General features: G+C 35.9%; 1 protein-coding gene across 3 annotated transcripts in view; it reads right to left on the reverse strand.

The window, feature by feature from the left end:
* Positions 1-21,910, reverse strand: part of RABGAP1L (RAB GTPase activating protein 1 like) — a 684,589-nt gene that overhangs the window by 283,159 nt on the left and 379,520 nt on the right. For 2 of the 3 annotated variants that reach the window (XM_089921608.1, XM_089921651.1), the window contains one exon: positions 3,782-3,895. The exons of the other annotated variant lie outside the window; for it this stretch is intronic. In XM_089921608.1, coding sequence (XP_089777734.1) covers positions 3,782-3,895 — 114 coding nt within the window. The remainder of the gene's footprint in view (positions 1-3,781; positions 3,896-21,910) is intronic. 3 annotated transcript variants of the gene reach the window in all.

The following is a 21,910-nucleotide window of genomic DNA, read 5'->3' on the forward strand; positions in this document are numbered from 1 at the left end:
CACCAGAGTCACAGAAAACTTTTCAGCTCCAAAGTCAGACTCTTATATCCTTGAAACCAGAGTTGATTTCTGGACTTATTCTAACTGAAATTCTCTCAATAAATTTCTGTCTCAATTTAACAGCACAGCATATTATATTTCTAGAATAGGCTCCATTGATGAGGAGTTGTCAGAAATAAATGAGGTAATATATACGGAAATGCTCTGTAAATTTAAAATTACTATAACACATGGAAGGTACTGTATTAAAAGGAACTCTATAAGTGTGCTGCTGATGTGAATACCGCCATTCTTAGTGGTAAATCATTAAATGCATTTCATTTACAATCAGGAGTGAGACAAGGATGTCTACTATCAATACTTCATTTTAACACTATAATGGAGGTTCTGGTCAGTGCAGTAAGACAAGAAAATAATTAAGGAAAAAAGAAGAATAAGAATTGGTAAAGAAGAAGCAAAACTTTCCGTATTTATACATTATATAACAAAGTGGCTTATTTAAGGTGAAGGTTTTATTAATGTTTCTTCAGTTTTGTGCAAGGTATCCAGAATGGAAACTCAGTTTTATTGCCAAGAATGTGAGGTATGATGTTAGATATTATTCTAGAAATAAAAATGATAGAACAGGTAGACCACATTCAGTGACCTTAAAAGTCATACATGGTAGGATAAAGGCCATATGGCTCAAATTGATTACAAAAAGCAAAGGAAAGTGGATGTACAAACTTGAGAAGAATATTCAATTCTAAATTACTCATAAGTAGGCTCTCCTCTTTGTGATTATCACCACCATCTGAGGCTTCCTTGCATGAGGACTGGACTACTAAATCATAGTAGGTCCAGAGGAGAAGGAATTGTGTCGATTAAAAACCAAGAGGTCCACATGGTAGGAACCCAGCAAATTTTGGTTTCTCCAACATTTTCTGATATATTCATCTCTGCTCTCCTCCATTATCAAAGACTATTATAAAGTTATGTTTAGGTAGTATATATTTTAGCACAATATTAAAAGCCTTATCAACTTTTATTTACTACCTTGAATTTTGTAATGTTTTTAACGGGATTCTTTGGTTTTCCATAAAATTTAGTGCAATTTAAGCTACTCAGTAATTATAATATGTCTTAGTCCTATATTTTTATGATATTCTTTACTCATAAAGAGATTTAAAACTGTTTGATCATGTTACAAAATACACATTGATAATTTTAAATGGTTACACAAGCTGTGTGAATGTATAACAAATACTTTCTAGTGAATTCAAGGTTGAATTATCTGCAATATGAAAGCAAGGGGTATCAGTTACTTAAATGTACCAACTATTTAACTTTTATCTTTGTGTTTAGTAGTGTTTCAGATATTTCCCCTCTAAATATTACATAATGAAGCAAATACTGTTTTTACTACAATGGAGCAAAACTGTAAGGCAGAAGCTGCAAGCACATAGAGCCTTCTGTTTTAGCTATGTGAAAAAAAGTATCTAGTATCAATTAGAGAAAAATTGAGAGAAAAGTTACTGAATGGCTGAAAATATACTAAATGCTAGGAGAAAAATGTTGTTCCATATACTATAAGCCAGACCTTTCTAAATAACTTAGAAACTATATAAATTTTGATATCTTCCTTACACAAGCCAGAGACTAATTAGCTTGTAGAATTTTAAAACTGGTGGAGGGCTTCCCTGGTGGTGCAGTGGTTAAGAATCCACCTGCTAGTGCAGGGGACTTGGGTTCGAGCCCTGCTCCGGGAAGATCCCACATGCCGCGAAGCATCTAAGCCCGTGTGCCACAACTACTGGGCCTGTGCTCTAGGGCCCGCAAGCCACAACTACTGAGCCCGTGTGCTGCAACTACTGAAGCCCGTGCGCCTACAGCCTGTGTTCCGCAACAAGAGAAGCTACGCAGTGAGAAGCACACGCACTGCAATGAAGAGTAGCCCCCGCTCACCGCAACTAGAGAAAGCCCAACAAAGACCCAACGCAGCCAAAAATAAATAAATTTATTTTTTTAAAAAACTGGTAGAAAATTTTTTTTAATAATTAGGTTTTCCTTTCACAAGCATATAATAAATATATTATACATTTTTTTGTGGTGTTTGATGGTTTTTGTCATTTTAAAAACTAGATGACATATCACCTTCTAGAAATTAGTACATTCTCAGACTTTAAGTTAGTTATGCATTTCTAGCTCTAAATGATATATCCATATAAAAACAGATTTCTGATCAGTGTGTACGTTTATAATCCTCCAAAATGGCTACATCAAGAGAAAAGAAAAAATAAAGAAAAGAAAGACAGGAGGTCTTCCCTGGTGGTGCAGTGGTTGAGAATCTGCCTGCTAATGCAGGGGACACGGGTTCGAGCCCTGGTCTGGGAGGATCCCACATGCCGTGGAGCAACTAGACCCGTGAGCCACAACTACTGAGCCTGCGCTCTGCAACAAGAGAGGCCCACGCACCGCGATGAAGAGTGGCCCCCGCTTGCCACAACTAGAGAAAGCCCTCGCACAGAAACGAAGACTCAACACAGCAAAAATAAATTAATGAATTAATGTTAGATGCAGGCTTGTGACATCCTCTGTCACATAGGGGAGGACGTAAGTCAGGCACCAGCAGATAAGCAAAGCTTTCAAAAAAAAGAAAGAAAAGAAAGAAAAGAAAGACAGGAGTAGGCAGAGGGCTAAAACACAAACATGCACAAAGAAGGATTTTAGGCAAAGTGTGCCATTTGCAGAATTAAACATCAATCCTACTTGGTTAGCATATGCAGGTAGTACTTTATAAGTGCCATTTTAAAAAAACAGTAAATATTAAATGATACTGATATGTGAGTATATTTCTGACTACCTACTGGCTAATCTTTGCTACTTAATAAAAGGTTAAATTTGATTATTCAGAAACTTACTACCTAACTTGAAAATTAGCCATGGTGTTTGTTTTTTCTTCATATTATTACAAGATTTTTGGTGTCGTTCACTATTCATCAGCAACCTCTAGTGGAATGGCAGGTAAGGACAAATGTTGAGTATACCCATCACACTTTGCAGGGCATCTTAACTTTGAGGATAAAGGGCAAAACTTTATTTGATGGAAATTTTGCAATTTTGAGTCTTTAGCCTCGATTAGCATGGACAATATAAGTTAACGATATATAATGATTTGAAAAGTCATTCTTCATTTCTAATATAACTTTGAGAAATTAATAATCTGATAGCTATTCTCCACTATTAAACACAGAGCCTTTTTAATCCAAGCAACGCATATGTACTGAAAGTCAGGAAACAGTTTTTCTTCCAGATCTGCTAATAATGAGGGAGAAGAAAGATTTCAAAATGGGATATAAAAACTGCACAAAGATGTATGATGTGACATAACTCAGAATACATCAACAATATCAGAGAACTTGCCAGTATTCAAAAACAGGTGCCACACTGTTTCTTACTCTTGCCTACTGTCAAAAAATTGAGACAACTGCCACATTACCTTGTCAGATGAACAGAGTCATCAGGACTCCTCTGAGCCTTTACTGCAGTAGCCTGAGAGGACGTTCTGTTCCTTTCCTGTTAGCATCAAAGCCAAACTGAGGTCATACCACACCTCCTCCACCACAAGAAGGCACAGAACATGCAGCCCAAAAGTCACCCTCAGGACTCAGTACTGAGGATCTGGTAGTGTAGGTATAAAGCAGAGAACATGGCACAGTGCAAATCTAAAAATCTTTAAGATGGGTTCCTAAAATATAGCCCTAAATAATAAATTAGAAAAAAATAAGGTGGAGGGTCCTACCTTGCAGATCTTGTACAGAGATTCCTGGCCATCTCCTCCGCTATCTTTAAAGTAATCATGTGCAGGAAATGTACGATGAATATCTCGAGTAATAACACTCTCCTGGGCTGAGTCCTAAAAAAAAAAAAGTAGACTTGGTCATTAATTTTAAATTTCTTAATTATGAAAATTAATGTCAATAAATTTCAAACAGCACAAAAATAGTATGCTGCCCTCTCCATAAAAAAAAGAACAAAAAAAACCCTGCCTTCCATCCCAGACCCATAGTCCCATTCATCAGAGATAAATACTATCAACAATTTCTTTTGTGTCCTTTCATCCATCTATCTTTAGACTTGTGACTGTGTGTTTATGTGAGGGGGAGGGGAGGGAGGGAAGTTGTATACACACTTCTCCATCCTTTGCTTTTTGAGCACAAATAGAAGAAAACTATCTGCTCTCTTCACTTAATGGGATAACTTACAGAATATTCTTGATCAGTACATGCAAATGTATTTTATTTTCTTTAATAGCAACTATTAAAAAGAATGAGGCACACCTGGATATGGACATATCATAATTTAATATTTTCTTATTAATGATTTTTTTGCATTTTTTCTATTTATATCACAAATAATATCACTAGGAACATTTTTATACATACATGTTCAAGATATATTCCTAGAGGTGGAATTGCTAGGTCAATAAATATGCATTTCCATTGTACCAACACATAATCCAAACAGTGGTAGAGTGTTTCTCCGCACCTGCCCCAAACCAAATATTATTTGACTTTTTAATTTTTGACAATCTGATATGTGAAAACTCAGACCATAGTCATTTAAAAAATAAAAAGTATTATCAATCTTTCCTCCCAATGGGTAATTACCCAACTTACTTCAGAAAATAAAAAGCCCTCAAACCAACATATTAAAATGACATATGCTTTAAAGATAAATCTAGAGTTTTTTTGTTTTTTGTTTTTCCAGACAGATTCAAGATCCAAAAGTTCAAAAGTTCTAAGCCTTATAAAAAATGATTAATCATTCACTTGATTTTATTTTACTTCTGTAAATGTTTTTATCTGTTTAAATGTCAAGAAAATGGGATGGGACTACTTCTACCAACCCCAATAATGAAAACATTCTGCACAACTAAAGAAGCATCAATGACTACTAATGCAAATTTAAAGTATTATTTAATGTCTCGCTCCCATAAAGATTTGAACAAATCCCCTCTTTCAGTTAAAATCAAGCAAAGAAAAAAAATGAGTTTTAATACATGAGTTACTTTAATAATGCTATTTCTCTTTCTCTCTCTAGCTGAGAAGTACATAAGAAGGATGTAGTTGATTAGCTCTAAGTTAAGCCAGTGCCTTCTCTTGCTGCCTTTTTCATTTCAGCTGCTATATCATGCTGAGTAGTAATTAGATCTTATATCACATAGAGAAAGGATGAAAACTGAAAAGTTCCAAATTTGCTAGCAAACATCAAACATATTATAAATCAGTCCAGAGAAAATTCTGATGGCTTACCAGAATGGAATGCTAAAACCAAATAAAAATGGAACTTTCAAAAAATTACCATAACTTAAGTAAAAGGATACATAGAAAGTTTATATTTATCACGGTAAATGTAATTTCTAATGATAAAGAAAACTGGGGTGAGATAGGGGGTTTAGAATACGGTAAATATAAAGGTAATGTATAAAGAGATATATTATGAAATGTATGGTTTATCTGGTCTGTTATGGAATATAAGTAGGGGAATCTGGTACCAGGCAGATGAGTTTTCACTGCCCAGGTTTTCTCCAACAGAAGGGTGCTCTTTCCACACAGTAAGTCTCCACTTACAAACTATTTGGAAAATTACCAATGAAAATTTTACTCCTCCCAAGCTGAACTATTTTAGGGGCAAACATGTTGAATGGTTCACAGGATATCTCTTTTTGCACTTTTTGAGATGTTGAGGGAGAGAAATCACTGGACTATATTCCCTAGAAACTGCCTACTCTACTGGCATCATGCTGTGTTTAAATGGTACCAACAGCCTGATTCAGAAAAAGGGAAATTGAGCAAAAGTTTCTAGGAAGTAACTTTGTATAATACTGATTAATTTTTTTCTATGAATAATTGAATCTTCCTTGTTTGTTTTAAAAAATAAAGGGGCAAAATCAAATGAAAATAAAAATCATAAACTTTTCTGTACTTAGTCAACTTTCCTTTCCTATGATTACTTTTAAATGCTTTCTACATATGTGTGTTTCTAGAGTTTTCTTCTTACATATTGCTCTCAGTTGGCTAAGGGAATAATTTCTGGAACTTCACTTTATTAACTAAATAAGCTATTTTGCTACATTATTCACTGATCCCTTTCATATAAGTGAAAGTTAAGAGGTACACTAGAGTCTTACAAATAGACTAATATGAATGAAATGGCACACTATAGAGAAAATAATCGTGTTTTCAAAGCGAAAGCTAAAGTTAACCATCTCCCAATTACCCATACTGCTGAGAATAGGAACAGTATATATTCAGGAATCCACATCTAATCCCCTCAATTTACTCACTCAATCATTAAAGTATTTGAGTCAGGGAGTCACTAAACCTAACGTTGTAAAAGGAAGACAAAATCATTTTTCTCTTCAATATTCATTCCTTTTTTCTTTTTAAAAGACTTATTCCAGATAGCTGTCAACTTTTACAAGAAATAAAATGAACAGAAAAGGACAAAAAAGAAGCCAAATAATTCACCATCCAAATATCTGGAGTTAAAAAGTTTCATGTGAAAACCTTTTATAAAATATAGCTAAAAACATTTTATAGCACAACCAAAACTGATACGAGGTCATTTTCTTGGAAGGTCCCCATAAGCAGTCTCCTTAAGTCCTGACAATTATCCTCAGAATGAGAAGAGGGAAGAATTCACTCTTTCATGGACAGCTAATTCACCAATATCTAGAGACTCACAACTTCACCCACAATTTACTTCCCATTAGATGCGTCTCCCATTCTGATCCTCAGTCCAATATGGTGGTGTAGTGGCTCTGGAGCCAGGCAAACTCATTGGTTCGATTTCTGGCTACTCCACTTAACACCTATAGGATCTCAGACAAGTTATTTAATCTCATTAAACTCAGTTTCCTCATCTGTAAAATGGGATGGTAACACCAAATTCATGTTGTTTAGAGTAAGATAACGTGTGTAAAGTGCTTAGCACACTGCCTAGTATAAATTGAATACTCATTAAATAAATAAATAAAAATTATTATTCACCTTTTTTTTTTTTACATCTTTATTGGAGTATAATTGCTTTACAATGGTGTTAGTTTCTGCTTTATAACAAAGTGAATCAGTTATACATATACATATGTTCCCATATAGGTCTGTGTCTTTATTCCTGTCTTACCCCTAGTTTCTTCATGACATTTTTTTTTCTTAAATTCCATATATATGTGTTAGCATATGGTATTTGTCTTTCTCTTTCTGGCTTACTTCACTCTGTATGACAGACTCTAGGTCCATCCACCTCATTATAAATAGCTCAATTTCGTTTCTTTTTATGGCTGAGTAATATTCCATTGTGCCACATCTTCTTTATCCATTCATACGATGATGGACACTTAGGTTGTTTCCATCTCCTGGCTATTGTAAATAGAGCTGCAATGAACATTTTGGTACATGACTCTTTTTGAATTATGGTTTTCTCAGGGTATATGCCCAGTAGTGGGATTGCTGGGTCGTATGGTAGTTCTATTTGTAGTTTTTTAAGGAACCTCCATACTGTTCTCCATAGTGGCTGTACAAATTCACATTCCCACCAGCAGTGCAAGAGTGTTCCCTCTTCTCCACACCCTCTCCAGCATTTATCATTTCTAGATTTTTTTATGATGGCCATTCTGACTGGTGTGAGATGATATCTTGTAGTTTTGATTTGCATTTCTCTAATGATTAATGATGTTGAGCATTCTTTCATGTGTTTGTTGGCAATCTGTATATCTTCTTTGGAGAAATATCTATTTAGGTCTTCTGCCCATTTTTGGATTGGGTTTTTTTGTTGTTGCTGTTATTGAGCTGCATGAGCTGCTTGTAAATTTTGGAAATTAATCCTTTGTCAGTTGCTTCATTTGCAAATATTTTCTCCCATTCTGAGGGTTGTCTTTTGGTCTTGTTTATGGTTTCCTTTGCTGTGCAAAAGCTTTGAAGTTTCATTAGGCCCCATTTGTTTATTTTTGTTTTTATTTCCATTTCTCTAGGAGGTGGGTCAAAAAGGATCTTGCTGTGATTTATGTCATAGAGTGTTCTGCCTATGTTTTCCTCTAAGAGTTTGATGGTTTCTGGCCTTACATTTAGGTCTTTAATCCATTTTGAGCTTATTTTTGTGTATGGTGTTAGGGAGTGATCTAATCTCATACTTTTACATGTCCTGTCCAGTTTTCCGAGCACCACTTATTGAAGAGGCTGTCCTTTCTCCACTGGACATTCCTGCCTCCTTTATCAAAGATAAGGTGACCATATGTGCGTGAGTTTATTTCTGGGCTTTCTGTCCTGTTCCATTGATCTATATTTCTGTTTTTGTGCCAGTACCATACTATCTTGATAACTGTAGCTTTGTAGTATAGTCTGAAGTCAGGGAGCCTGATTCCTCCAGCTCCGTTTTTCTTTCTCAAGATTGCTTTGGCTATTCGGGGTCTTTTGTGTTTCCATACAAATTATGAAATTTTTTGTTCTAGTTCTGTGAAAAATGCCAGTGGTAGCTTGCTAGGGATTGCATTGAATCTGTAGATTGCTTTGGGTAGTAGAGTCATTTTCACAGTGTTGATTCTTCCAATCCAAGAACATGGTATATCTCTTCATCTATTTGTATCATCTTTAATTTCTTTCATCAGTGTCTTATAATTTTCTGCATACAGGTCTTTTGTCTCCTTAGGTAGGTTTATTCCTAGCTATTTTAATTAAGAAGCACATTTAATTGTTTAAAAATTTTGGTGAATGTATATTTTAGACATCCATCTGTATTTGTACACTTTAAATAATGAAATAAACCACTGCTTTTCTTTGGATATCATGAACATTATGATTATGAAACCAGTACCCTTTGAGCTTTCAGCATGATGATACATTAATGCATACACACCCTCTTCTGAATTTTATATCATGTATCTTATGTGTCGAAATTATCCTTGTTTCTATTAATCCATGAAAAAAAGCAAAAGTGAACAATTATTTGGATAAATTGATGTTTTCATCAACTGATATACACTCTGGCCCCAGCCTTGCATATATTCATGCAAGAAAGGAAGATGTACACAAACATACCCAGAAAAAACACTGGGAAGGACAGGGTATGGTAAAAGCTAAATTTGTCAGAACAGCTACCATTTTCATTCATTACTTTAGAATTCAGCTTCTGAGGATCAGAGAAGGGTTGAAGTCATGGTTAGGGACAGAACAAATGCCACTGTCACTATTGCATGGCTCCCTTCTGTACCATCACCATCAAGAAAGTAACTATGGGCAAAGTCCTTGAGATCACCTTCTATCCTGCCTAAGAAGCCATCAGGTTGGGCCACATATAAAAGCTGACCAGAAGCAGGCAGTAGTAGTGAAAGGTTTAGAAGAAAGTCTTTAAAGTTGAGTTTTATCACCCACCCAGACACACACCCCTGACACTACCATCACGTAGAAATGAAATTTCTATTTAGTTTACCTTTCAAGGATTTTCTTTAATTTCCAAACTGCTAAGTCATAATGAAAACTTATCTTAAAAAATACATCAATCCCTAGTGTGATAAAATCCATGGCCCAACAGAGGATATAATTCAGCTTGTTGAAGATCAGTTTAAAACCAACTCTAAGAGGTATGATAAGTATCTCGATTAATTTTTGATCATTTTAAGTGGAGACAATTTATAGCCTGTTATCAAGAGTATTACATGAGCTGTTCTTCCAGTATAATGTATATACCCTGACATCTTTGTAATCCTCTTAATTCCTATTTGAAGAGAATCATCACTTACTTGCTGTGAGAAAGAAATGAATACAGCATTGAAGTGTCAACAAGTATTAGGAAGACAGGTTTGGATGACCATACCTTATTATTTCTTAGGAAACAATTTCTAGGCTGTCAACAACTGGAAAGGTATTTCAATGAGGATTAGTGTTTTTACATGTGACCTTAGCACCAGATGAAGTATAAAAATAATGTCCTAATAAACAAACTCCTTTGGCTGTACCCTGATTTGCTACATTTTTACAACAATGACAGCATCTTTTCTTATTGTCTATTTTCAAATCCAAACTATAACTGCATTTTCACTTTTCATCTACTATAAAATCATTTCAACTTTGTAAGTATCATGTCAACTTGTTAATGTCATTAGAAATGCCAGTGGAGACCATGCGCAGCCACAATCAGTCAGCAGATAAATGATTCAGAGCTTTAAAAAAACTTGACCTTAAAACGTGTCTGCTATTCTTACTCCACAGGGATCCTCCTTTAGTTCTATGTTGGAGCTAGATCTATGGTAAAACATCACAAACTAGTCAAGTTACATGTCCCTGAAAGCAGATGGGTTTGCAGTGGTGGGTCTGATTTATTTGCCTTGATGTTTGCCAAAAATCCAAAGAGGCAGAGATGAAAGGAGAAAACATAAAAGTTCATTCTAGTTTCAAACATGCTACTAAAATCACGAGCTAGAAACAGTAACACAAAAAGGTTGGATCATTGCCAGCCTTCTTTCCTTGAATATGGGGGGCAAATCTCAGCATAAGCAGGGTAATATGGAAGCAAAGAAATAAATGACAAATCATATTGTTAGCAAGCTGCTGCCTGGGCATTGTACATATGTGCTGCCAAATGTCTCAGAATCAAAGCCTGACACAAAGGTCAAAAATATAAGCCATATTCTGCCTTCACCTAGAAAGAAATCTCTTAGCGGGGAGTAGCAACAATGAGAACAAAGGACAGGGGGGAAGAGAAGAGAGAGGAGAGGAAGTAGTGTCTTCATAAGACCAGTCAATATTCATGATGAATACCTTAATCCTGAGGTAAGTGCTGGGACTGCAGTGGGAAGTATGTGAATAGAATAAAGCAATTCTTTGGAACTAGAAGACTAAGAAGCATTGCAGCCTATGAGCACAGCCTGGATTTATCAGAGATCCTATGGAATCTAGGTAAGACACCTCTCAATGATGAATATGTGGGGTTAGACTCCAAATGCATCTATAGCCACATTTGGATATGTCCTCATTCCCAGGGTTGCTGACCACTCATTCTCCCAAAATAAAGGTTCAACTGGGGTACTTGACAGTCTTGGAAACGCGTATCAACAGGCAATGATAAACTCTGCAACTCCTGTTAAAATGAAGCAGAATAACTGAACTCCCTGCTATTATTTTCCAAAGTTAGATGTATTTCTGATTTTGCATTATTTTAAAATTATTAATTATAATTTTTATCAAAACAGCCCTTTAAACCCTTTTAAAATAAATAAAAAATTTAAGTGCTACATATTTACTAACCATTGTGTAAAAATAACACTCTTTCATTTTTTCCACAAAACTTTAAAGAATGCTTCTGATAACCAGCATTTGATAAACATGCCTATTTTTGCTTAATCATTACATTTTATAATTTTATTAACTTTGGCCATGTATACACTAGTTACTGCTTTTATAGGTTGAATATTTTTTTAATAATTTATAAAACATTCTACCATTCCTTCAATCATTTTAGATGCTTCTGTTTGAAACTCTTTGAGCTCAATTAATCTTCTTGAATTGAATGACATAAAAATTGAGTGTACATAAAAAATTAAGCTTTATATTTGCTGCATAGTTCAAATTTGTTCACGTATTCAACACATACTTTTCAGAGTACCTACTAAGAATCAGACACTATTTTAGGTGCAGAGGATATAACTGTTAGCAAGCCAATGTCCCTCCCCTATGGACTTTATGTTCTAGTAGTTGAGGAAAAAGACATAAAAAGCATGTATATAATATTGGTTAGTGAAACGTACTATAAAAAAATAAAACGATAAAGATATAGTGAGGAATAGAACGATATTTCAGGTAGAGTGGGTTTGCTTCTCTCAGTTAGTGTTCAAATATTTAGAGAAAAAGCATTATAGGCAAAGGTTCGGAAAGCACGTGCAAAAGCCCTGAGGTGGGAGCAGTATGGCAATACTTCTCTGGGCATTTTCCAGCATTTTGCTGACCTTTATGTTTGCAGATGCCTTCAATGAATTGCTAAAAATAACTCTGACACTCTCTTGGATTAATATGGTTACCTCAGAAATTTGTTAGTATAAATTAGATTATTTTTACAAGATGTTTTAGCTCTTATATTTGAACAATGTGTTCCTAGTTGCACCTGTCTGTATGAAAGCTTACTATTCAAATATTTAACACTTACCATGTGCAAGACATTGTACTAGGATCTACAGGATCAAAAAGGCATGAGATATAGTCCATAATGTTCCTAACTTGCAAGAGGTTAAGATCTACTTGTAAAGACAAAATATCAATGGAAGGAACCATATGCTAACAGCCAAATAAATGATATATGAGTAACGTTAGCTACAGGAATTCAGTAAAGAAAGTGACTATCGAAAGGTTCAAGTGGTGAAAGTGGGCTTCCGCAGGAGATGGGGCCTGGGCTGAGCACTGTAGACAAGATGGGCTCAACAAAATTGAAAGATCTCAAGAGAATACAAGTGTGGTGTGAGCAGAGGCTCCAAAGCAGGGAAGCACTTGGCATGCCCAGGAAATATGATTCTAATTGACTATAGAAGGAAATTTATAAAGGGCAAGTTGAGTGGGATCTAGAATATGGAAATGTAATCTTGAATGAAGACGTTTTAACCCTGCAGACAACAAGGAGTCATTTCATCTGCCATGGTCTTTGTAGTCACAGATTTGTGAACTATTGTTTCAGTTGGGCCTCATCTGCTTTTGTTATCTGAAAGAATTGTGTGTAGTGAAGAATCAGCCTTACCCAAAAAGAGAACTGGCCTTTGCCATTGACTTCTAGGAGGTGATCTCTAGGCCCTTGCAAGTGTAATAGGAGGTCTTTGTTTGCATGTGGGTCTTGACCACTCAACAGCCTAACAATGTGACTTACCATGGGGCTTCGGGGCATGCAGTATTAGTTCTACCTATGGAGAGGCTGGAGACTAAAGGTTAGTCATGTGAGCAGTACATGAATAAGCCCCTGTGAAAACTCTGGACAAGACTCAAGTGAGCTTCCCTATCTGGCAATACTCCACGCATATCGTCACACACTGATGTCAGGAAAGCTACATTGTCCATGACTCCGTGGGGAAAGGACAAAGGAAGAGCCATGCTTGGTACTTCTCCTGGACTCTGTCCAATGTGCTTCATCCCCTGGCAAGCATTAATCTGTATCCTGCAGCTGTAATACAATGTCACCATGAGTATTACAGCTTTCATTGAGTTCCGGGAGTGCTTCTAGTGAATTACTGAACCTGAGGGTGATTTTGGTAACAACTTGACACAACTAGTGTTAGAAGTAAGGGCAATATTGTGTGGACTATGCTCCCTCTCTGACTTTGAAATTGGTTAAATTCTAACAAGTTGGCCATCAACAAATATGAAGTTTTTCATTGTGGTATTCCCACCAGTAAATTTTCTCTATTCAAAGATATGTATCATTGCCTGCCTTTTCATCTGTCTTTGACAAAATACTATTCACAATAAAATAGTCCTCCAATACCATGTTAATTGAGATGACCTTTTAATGTAGAACCTCAAACGTTAAAAATGTTGGACCACTATTGACCATAGGCCATCTGTTCAATGAGCTCCTCAAAAATCTATATGTAATCAGTAAAGACCATTAAATTAAAAGTAGGTCACACAACTGCTGATATGACCCTCTAATTAACTTGCATAAAGGATCATCTGGAACCTCAAAGGAGAGTGAGTGTAAGTAAACAATAACTACACCCCCAAGTAAATGTCAATAATATGTATATTTTAAAAATCCTTTAGGATCAATGAAGTTACTCTATACTGGGATGTGGGTTTTGAAAAATCCAATTAATTTTTATATCAAGTCAGGTTACATAAAATTGTCATTTCACTCCTTTTTGTAACAGTACATGTTTCCATTAATATAAGTTTTTACTCACATAGGAGTAGGAGATGCACTGATCACCACAAGAACAATAACAAAAGAAATAGGAAGGGCTAAGAACAGAAGGATTTGTTCCTGAGAGACTATAATAGTTCTAGTTCTCAATTATAAAGGTCATTTCAATAAATTAAATATTCTAATTTAATACAGAAAGTGTACAATAAGGTATTTTTTGTTTTACAATATTTCAACTTTCTTTTCTGATACTCTACTTTGTTCATAATTCTCTAACCAAGAGGGTCAATTTCTGTTTCTCCAACAGACTTCTCTGGAAGTAGTAGCAATCTTTTTGCAAGAGGGCACATTTGAAATCTGATTAATCCTTTTTGGAATAAAGCCAAATAATGAGTAGAAACCTAAAGATTTTTATTCTGCACTGTTTTTCTCTATATGGACTCAGAAATGAGCATTACTATTCTAAGACTTAGAGGATCTAGGTAAATATATTCCAGCTCCTTGACACAGTATATTCCTTTTTTAGTTTCTTTGCTGATTCCTCCTCTGCCTACTCCTTATCTGATGGTGTTACATCCTTAGCATTGTTCTGTGCTCGCTCTTCATGCTCTCCCCAGGAAATCACATCCACTCCTGTAACTTCAACTACCATCTGTCTTCTCTCTCCTAGATCTTTACTAAAGTAGATGCCAAACCTTACTGATTATCAGAATCATCTGAAAATTTATTTCTGAACCCAGATTTCACCTAGATTTAATCTACCAAATTCTCTATAGTACTTCCAGGCAATCTGTATTTTTAACAAAGATCTATGCAGCCTTGAGTAAAAGTCCACAAATCATTTGGGAACTACTGGTCTAACAGACCTATCACTCCACATCTAAAACTTAACAAGTCAAAAATTCAATTCAGAATTTCCTATATTCTAATTCTCAGCAGAGTGAACTTCCATGTCTGAGCTGACATACAAAGAGTTATTCTAGGAGTCTTCTCCCTTTTCCTCTCTTAATCAATTTGTCCTTTGGTCTTCTACTCTGCTTTTTTAATTAACTGGTACCCGTGTCTGAATATCCCCACTTGATTGCCACCCCCAGGTAGACTACAATCAGTTCTTATTTATCTTTGTTTTCCTTGCAGCCTGAGACTTTAGTATGTGCTTCATAAATGGGTGCTGAATAAATCAGAATAAGTGAAGCAGGCATGGGAAATATGTATGTATTCCCTACGATGAAGAGACTCAAGTTTTGTAATTTTTACTTTGAGTTTTCAATTCTGTTCTAACCTTATTTAGTCAAGAACAGTGACAAAAGGAAATAATTTGCACCAAAACCTAAGATGATGACAAGGAGTCATAGATTTCCAAATCAAAATTTCACAGCAAAATGCATACCAAAATCTTCTTGCTCCTAATACCAAAGAAGACACATGAAAATAATTACAGATATTATATAAACTACAAAAAATCAAAATGGATCTCTATCTTAAAATAGAAATTAGAAATTCTACCACTATTGGAATTGCCAAAACTCATCATTACAAAAAGCTGTTTGGAGTTTTCTCACTGAATTTGACGTCATTTTATATGAAAAGCCATAAAAGATAAAGACACACTCAAGTGCTGCATTTTTTAAAAAATTAGTCTTTTTACTTTAAAAGTGAGAGAGACGAATCACAGAATTAACGTGTTTAAAACACTGCTAGAAGCAAATTACATTAAATATGATTTTTTAGAAATCTGAAGTATCTTTCATAGTGTACATGTTAACTCTTTCTCAATAAAATAGCTTGAAGTAGGGGCTTCCCTGGTGGTGCAGTGGTTGAGAGTCCGCCTGCCGATGCAGGGGACACGGGTTCGTGCCCCGGTCCGGGAAGATCCCACATGCTGCGGAGCGGCTGGGCCCGTGAGCCATGGCCGCTGAGCCTGCGCGTCCGGAGCCTGTGCTCCGCAACGGGAGAGACCACAGCAGTGAGAGGCCCGCGTACCTCAAAAAAAAAAAAAAAAGCTTCAAGTAGTAGATTGAGATCAAGGTTAGGTAAGAATCAGGAAATTTTTTCCTATTCATTGTACCTCTGGATTATAGTACTTAATAGGTTCAGGTTCTTTATTAGTCTTAATACCATATTAAATCAAAGGAAGATACAGATGGTACATAGGTACAATTTATAAGTAGTTCACAATATGAAAATAACTAATATTACTGCTCAGAGAAACCAAGCATTATTTAGGTCAGCTAGGACATATGTCCTTTTCTGGCACCATCACCATAGTTCAGGATATTATCACTTTAGGCTTAGGCTCTTTCAATGGCCTCTAAATCGTCCCAGAGATTTTCTCTCTTTCAATCAGTCTGCACAGTACTTTCAGGTTAATCTACCTAAAACACTGTTTTGTTGTTGCTGCTGTTATTTTTCTATAGTATCACAAATGTTTTACTATTATTTTTGGTAATACATAGTTTTTTTTAATTGAAGTATAGTTGATTTACAATGTTGTATTAGTTTCAGGCATATAGCAAAGTGATTCAGTTATACAAATATATATATATTCTTTTTCAGGTTCTTTTCTATTATAGGTTATTAATAGATATTGAACATAGTCCCCTGTGCAAGGATAGTAGCTCCTTGTTGTTTATCTATTTTACATATTTTAGTGATAAAGCAATGTTTTGCTCCTGGGTAGCATTCAAATCCATCTACAGTACGGTCCCACCTGCTATCCTCAAATAGAAAAAAATCCTTATCCATTCCATCTGAATCACATCCCATTCCACATAGTTTCACTGTTCTTTCAAATTTTAATGTTTTTGTGCACTCTCCTCTGTCTTGGATGACCCTACTTCCCACATTTTCCCCTACTGAAATCCTGTCCATTTATAAAGGCTCATATCAGACTTCTTCCATGGTAAGGTCCTAATGATCCAAAGTGAAAAGAGTATCTTCTTCCTTTATGCTCTTATGATACCAACTTGTATATACTTAGATAAAACTTACTATATATTGCCTTGGGGTGAGACATATTTTACCTCCACTAAGCTCCTTGCTCCTAGAGATGGTGTCTTATAGTAACTCATGTAGTACCCTATGTAGTAGGAGCTAAACAAAAATACTTGTGGAATAAGTGATGCTATGAAAGGAGAAAATGGTCAACCAAAGCAGAAAGGCAGAGAATAAAGGAAGAGCTTGTGTTTCTAGTTAAGTAAAGGGTAGGTCATGCCCCACACTGAGCCACAAATGAAAGCTAGGTTGGGGCAAATTTTCTGTGCTTGGTCACTCACATCTGCCTTGTGAAATGCTTTGAGCAGGCTCCTTGGGGACAAGGATTATAAAAACCATCATAAGGCAGAATGTTATCTGCCACAGCCAATGCCACGGTTAACATTTTCACCCACAAAAAACATAGTCTCATTGTTCAAAACCCTGCTTTGCCAGGGGATACTTGGAGATAACTTTGGAGCAAGTTATCACATTTTAGTTCATAATGCTAACTGCCTGATATACAGAAAAGAATCAAAGAAGCCTTTACACAGATTTATCATGATCATCAGAAAGCACACATTTTACCTAAATCTATCTTCAACCTAGCATAGGCTGAAATGCTTTATGAAGATGATGTAATGCTGCAATTATCTAAGGAGCCACTGAAAGCAGCGCTCTTCCAAGTTGGTATCTCATGCTATAGCTGTGATAACGTGTTCAAAATCACAATAGTAAATAACACAGCCCTGAAACACGATAGCATAAGCCAGACAACCTGCGATAGCATGAGTCAGAAAACCTGTCACAAACGTAGCAAATCTGAGAGCCACAGAGAGGGGAAAGGATTTTGATTCTTTAAACAACAAAGATATAGCACCCTGACCCTGAGTATCAGTCAAGAGGACATCTCTGCTTGTGCCACTAGAGGAATACCTGCAACTCCTAAAAGGAAAGAGATGGAGATGGGATGGGCTAAGAGAGGCAAAAAAAGTGCTCTGGCTTTAACCCTGAACGCAGGTATCGCAATACCACTATGCCATTACCCCTAGGGAGATCAAGGCCATGTGGGCAAAGTTGCGGGGGGCGGGGGGAATGACATTGGAGGGGAGGAGGGCTCAACAATATTTCATGAGTAGAACTCCTGACTTGTTACCGATTTAAGTAGGGCAACTACTACAAAAATCAGTGCCCTATAAAGAAAATGTATTCAATTCAATGTGCTCAGCTACAATGTGAGCTTTAGTTGTTTTAAAATTTCATAATTCCACAAGGGTCAGAAACTACTGTGCTTTGCCCCAGCTTTAGGGTTCCCAGATAAAATATAGGATGCCCAGTTCAACTGCATGGGATTTAATATTGCATAGGACTTACTTGTTTATATTAAAAAATTACTTTTTTGTTTATCTGAAATTTGAATTTAAGTAGGTGTGCTGTATTTTTATTTTTGCTAAATTGGGCAGTCTTATCAGATTACTATTATCACAGTATAGAGAAAATCAATTCCTGAGTACTCTTCATATATCATTTTGTTCAAGTTGCTTTTAAACACTTGGTCTAAAAGGTACCATATTTGATGTAAACGAGTCACATTTGACTTCTCAAGAAAGCTGTGTTAAATTTACTTAAAAACTGAGCAAATATTATTTAAAAGCCACAGAAACTGTTTTGAATAGAATCAGAAAGATCTGTTCTAAACTACAAAAGACTGAGAGGAAAATGAGGACATCTAGATAACAATGGACAGACACCATTATTAGTAAGAATACCAAGCCTGTGAGGCACAGAAAAACTGAATTGATGACCTGGAAAATAAGATCAAATTAAGATATAGCAGACTGATCTGAGGTCCCTGCAGACATGAAGGCAGGGAATAGATAAAGATTCCTCCCAGTGAATAGAAGACAAAGATGCTGAGAATGTTTACTTAGTCAACATTGTCTCCTCTGTTCAAATGCCAAATAAAGACCAATTAAATAACATATGAAAAGCTTTTCTGGTCTAAGAAGAAAGTGGCTTCAAAATTAGCAGAATGACATAAAACTACACCTGAGTTTTTAGTACTATACTATGCCTTATCAAAGGATGACTTATTGCCCTGGTATTTACATTGCAAATATTGATATGAAGAAGTATTAAGGCACAACTTGAAAGACTTGGTGGGTATGATGGCCTGGGGACAAGCAACCTTCACATACAACTCCAATCCAGGAAAAATTAAAATTTATGGGTTGCATATTTTAAATGATCTTTTTAATTAAAAAGTTGAAGTAAATAAATATTAAAAGCCATTTCTTATTCTTAATTATTTCTCTGAATGGTTATAAATTCCTAATTGAAATTTCATAGACCAAGTAACTATAGTATCTGATTATAATATATACCTTTGAACCAATTGTTAGTCTTTGATTATATTGTAAATTAATTGAAAAATGTGATTTTTCTTCTCATATACTCATTAAAAGAGAATTTTCAATTGAAAACAATTTAAACAGAAACTTCTTTAATAACACACACACACACAAGTCCACTTCCTTTGAAACAATTTTCATCAGCTACTTTTATCTTTTTGGCTGCAACCAACTAACCACAGCAGGAGTTTAGCTCCCAAGGCTCAGAGACTGACAGCCTACCATCCCAGCCCCTACCAGCCCCTAATGGGGCTGGACTCACTAAGGCTTTGACAGTCTCTGAAGGTAAACCACACAGACTGTGACTAGGTGAGACAGGGGCACTGAAAAATGCACAATTATCTTGGAAGTAGTTGATACTTCAATCAAAACCAAAACCCCTGAGACAGTCAAAATGGGAAAAATCTGAACTTTGCTGAACTTCCTTAAAATTGCTTCACAGAATATCCTCAGCAAATCCATTGCCTCTGGGCCTAGTATTCCCACCCCATCCAACAAGACCATCTGTCCTCACCTCTAATTGAGCAAACTTGACTGATTTTCTTTTATGTGCCCTACCTGTCCAGTAAATTGCCAAATACTCCTTCAAGCAGGAGTAGGGAGGTGTACAGGATCCAAAAATATATATATATTGGGCAAAATTTAGCCCTCTCTGGGTAGAGAGAGTCCTGAAATTAGTTAAGGGGCCATAATTCAGAGCTAGGCTGGGTGATGTGGCTGAAGTATTGGTCTAGAATCAATGCTGTCCAAAAGAAGTACAACACAAGTCACAAATGCAAGCCACATATGTAATGTAAAAATTTTGTGTAGCCACATTAAAAGAGTAAAAAGAAATAGGGGAAATTAATTTTAATAACATATTTAATTTAACCCAATGAATCTGAAACATTATTATCTCAACATGTAATCAATATTAAACATTAACACTGAAATATTTTACATTCTCTTTTTCCACACTGTCTTTAAAATCTGGTATTAATTTTTTTACACGTACATCATTCTGATTTGCTGCATTTCAAGTGCTTGAAAGTACATGTGGTTAGTGACTACCACAAATGGACAGTACAGGTCTAAATTTTAACTCAAAAGCCACACTCAATATCTTCAATCTCATCACAAACCTTTCTCTTTGTAGGGGGAAAAGGAAAATGTCTTTTGAGTGGGGAAGTAAAAACAGAAAGGAGGAAAAAAGAATGGCTATGAAGTTCTCAATACCTGCCTCCAAGTGTGCAAGTTGTAGGCCTATGATTAAACATTCCAGAGAAGAACTGCTTATGCTTTTGCTTCTGCCACTCCTGATATGCCAAGGTTTCTTTCTTTCTTAAAAAAAATTTGTATATCTCCCCCTTTTTCTTTTTTAAAAATATTTTTAATGGGGCTTCCCTGGTGGCGCAGTGGTTGAGAGTCCGCCTGCCGATGCAGGGGACGCGGGTTCGTGCCCCGGTCTGGGAAGATCCCACATGCCGCAGAGCGGCTGGGCCTGTGAGCCATGGCCGCTGAGCCTGCACGTCGGGAGCCTGTGCTCCACAACGGGAGAGGCCACAACAGTGAGAGGCCTGCATACCGCAAAAAAAAAAAAAAAAAATTTAATGAAGTGTTGAACATACAATATTATATTAGTTTCTGGTGTACAACATAATGATTCGACATTTGTATACACTGTGAAGTGATCATCACAATAAGTCTTGTTACCATTTGTTACCACACAAAGTTATCAATTGGTTTTTTTTCCCCTCGTAATAAGAACTTTTAAGATTTACATTCTCAGAACTTTCAAATTTACAATGCAATATTACCGGCTATAGTCACCATGCTGTACATTACATCCCCATGATTTATTTATAACTGCAAGTATGTACATATTGATCTTCACCCATAACACCCACCCCCCGACCTTTCTACCCTCTGCTGACCATCATTCTGTATCTATGAGTTTTGTTTTGTTTGTTGTGTTTTTTAGATTCCACATATAAGTGAAATCATATGGTATTTGCCTTTCTCTGTCTGACTTATTTCACCTAGCATAGTACACTCAAGGACTATCCATGCTGTCACAAATAGTAAGATTTCATTCTTTCTTTGAGTACTATTCCATTATATATACATATATATATATATGTATATATAAATAAAATACCTTCATTATCCATTCTTCCCTCAATGAACACTTAGGTTGTTTCCATATCCTGGCTATTGTAAATAATGCTGCAATGAACACTGGAGTCCATATATCTTTTCAAATTAGTACTTTCACTTTCTTCAGGTAAATACCCAGAGGTGGTACTGCTGGATCATATGGTAATTCTATTTTATTCTAATTTTAATTCTAGTTTTTGTAGGAACCTCCATACTGTTCTCCAAAGTGGCTGCACCAATTTACATTCCCACCAACAGTGCAGGAGGGTTCCCTTTTCGCCACATCCTTGCCAACACTTGTCATTTGTTGTCTTTTTGAAGACAGCCATTCTGACAGGTGTGATATGGTATCTCATTGTGGTTTTGATTTGCATTTCCCACATGATTTTCATGTGGCTGTTGGCTATCTGCATGTCTTTGAGAAAATGTTTATTCAGTTCCTTTAACATTTCTTGTAGGGATAGTTTAGGGATTTTAGCTTTTGCTTGTCTTAAGTACTCTTTATTTCTACTTCA

Source organism: Delphinapterus leucas, chromosome 1, assembly GCF_059928025.1.
Source record: "Delphinapterus leucas isolate spDelLeu-1000000601 "Yukka" chromosome 1, BTC_Dleu_Yukka2, whole genome shotgun sequence".
NCBI lineage: Eukaryota > Metazoa > Chordata > Mammalia > Artiodactyla > Monodontidae > Delphinapterus > Delphinapterus leucas.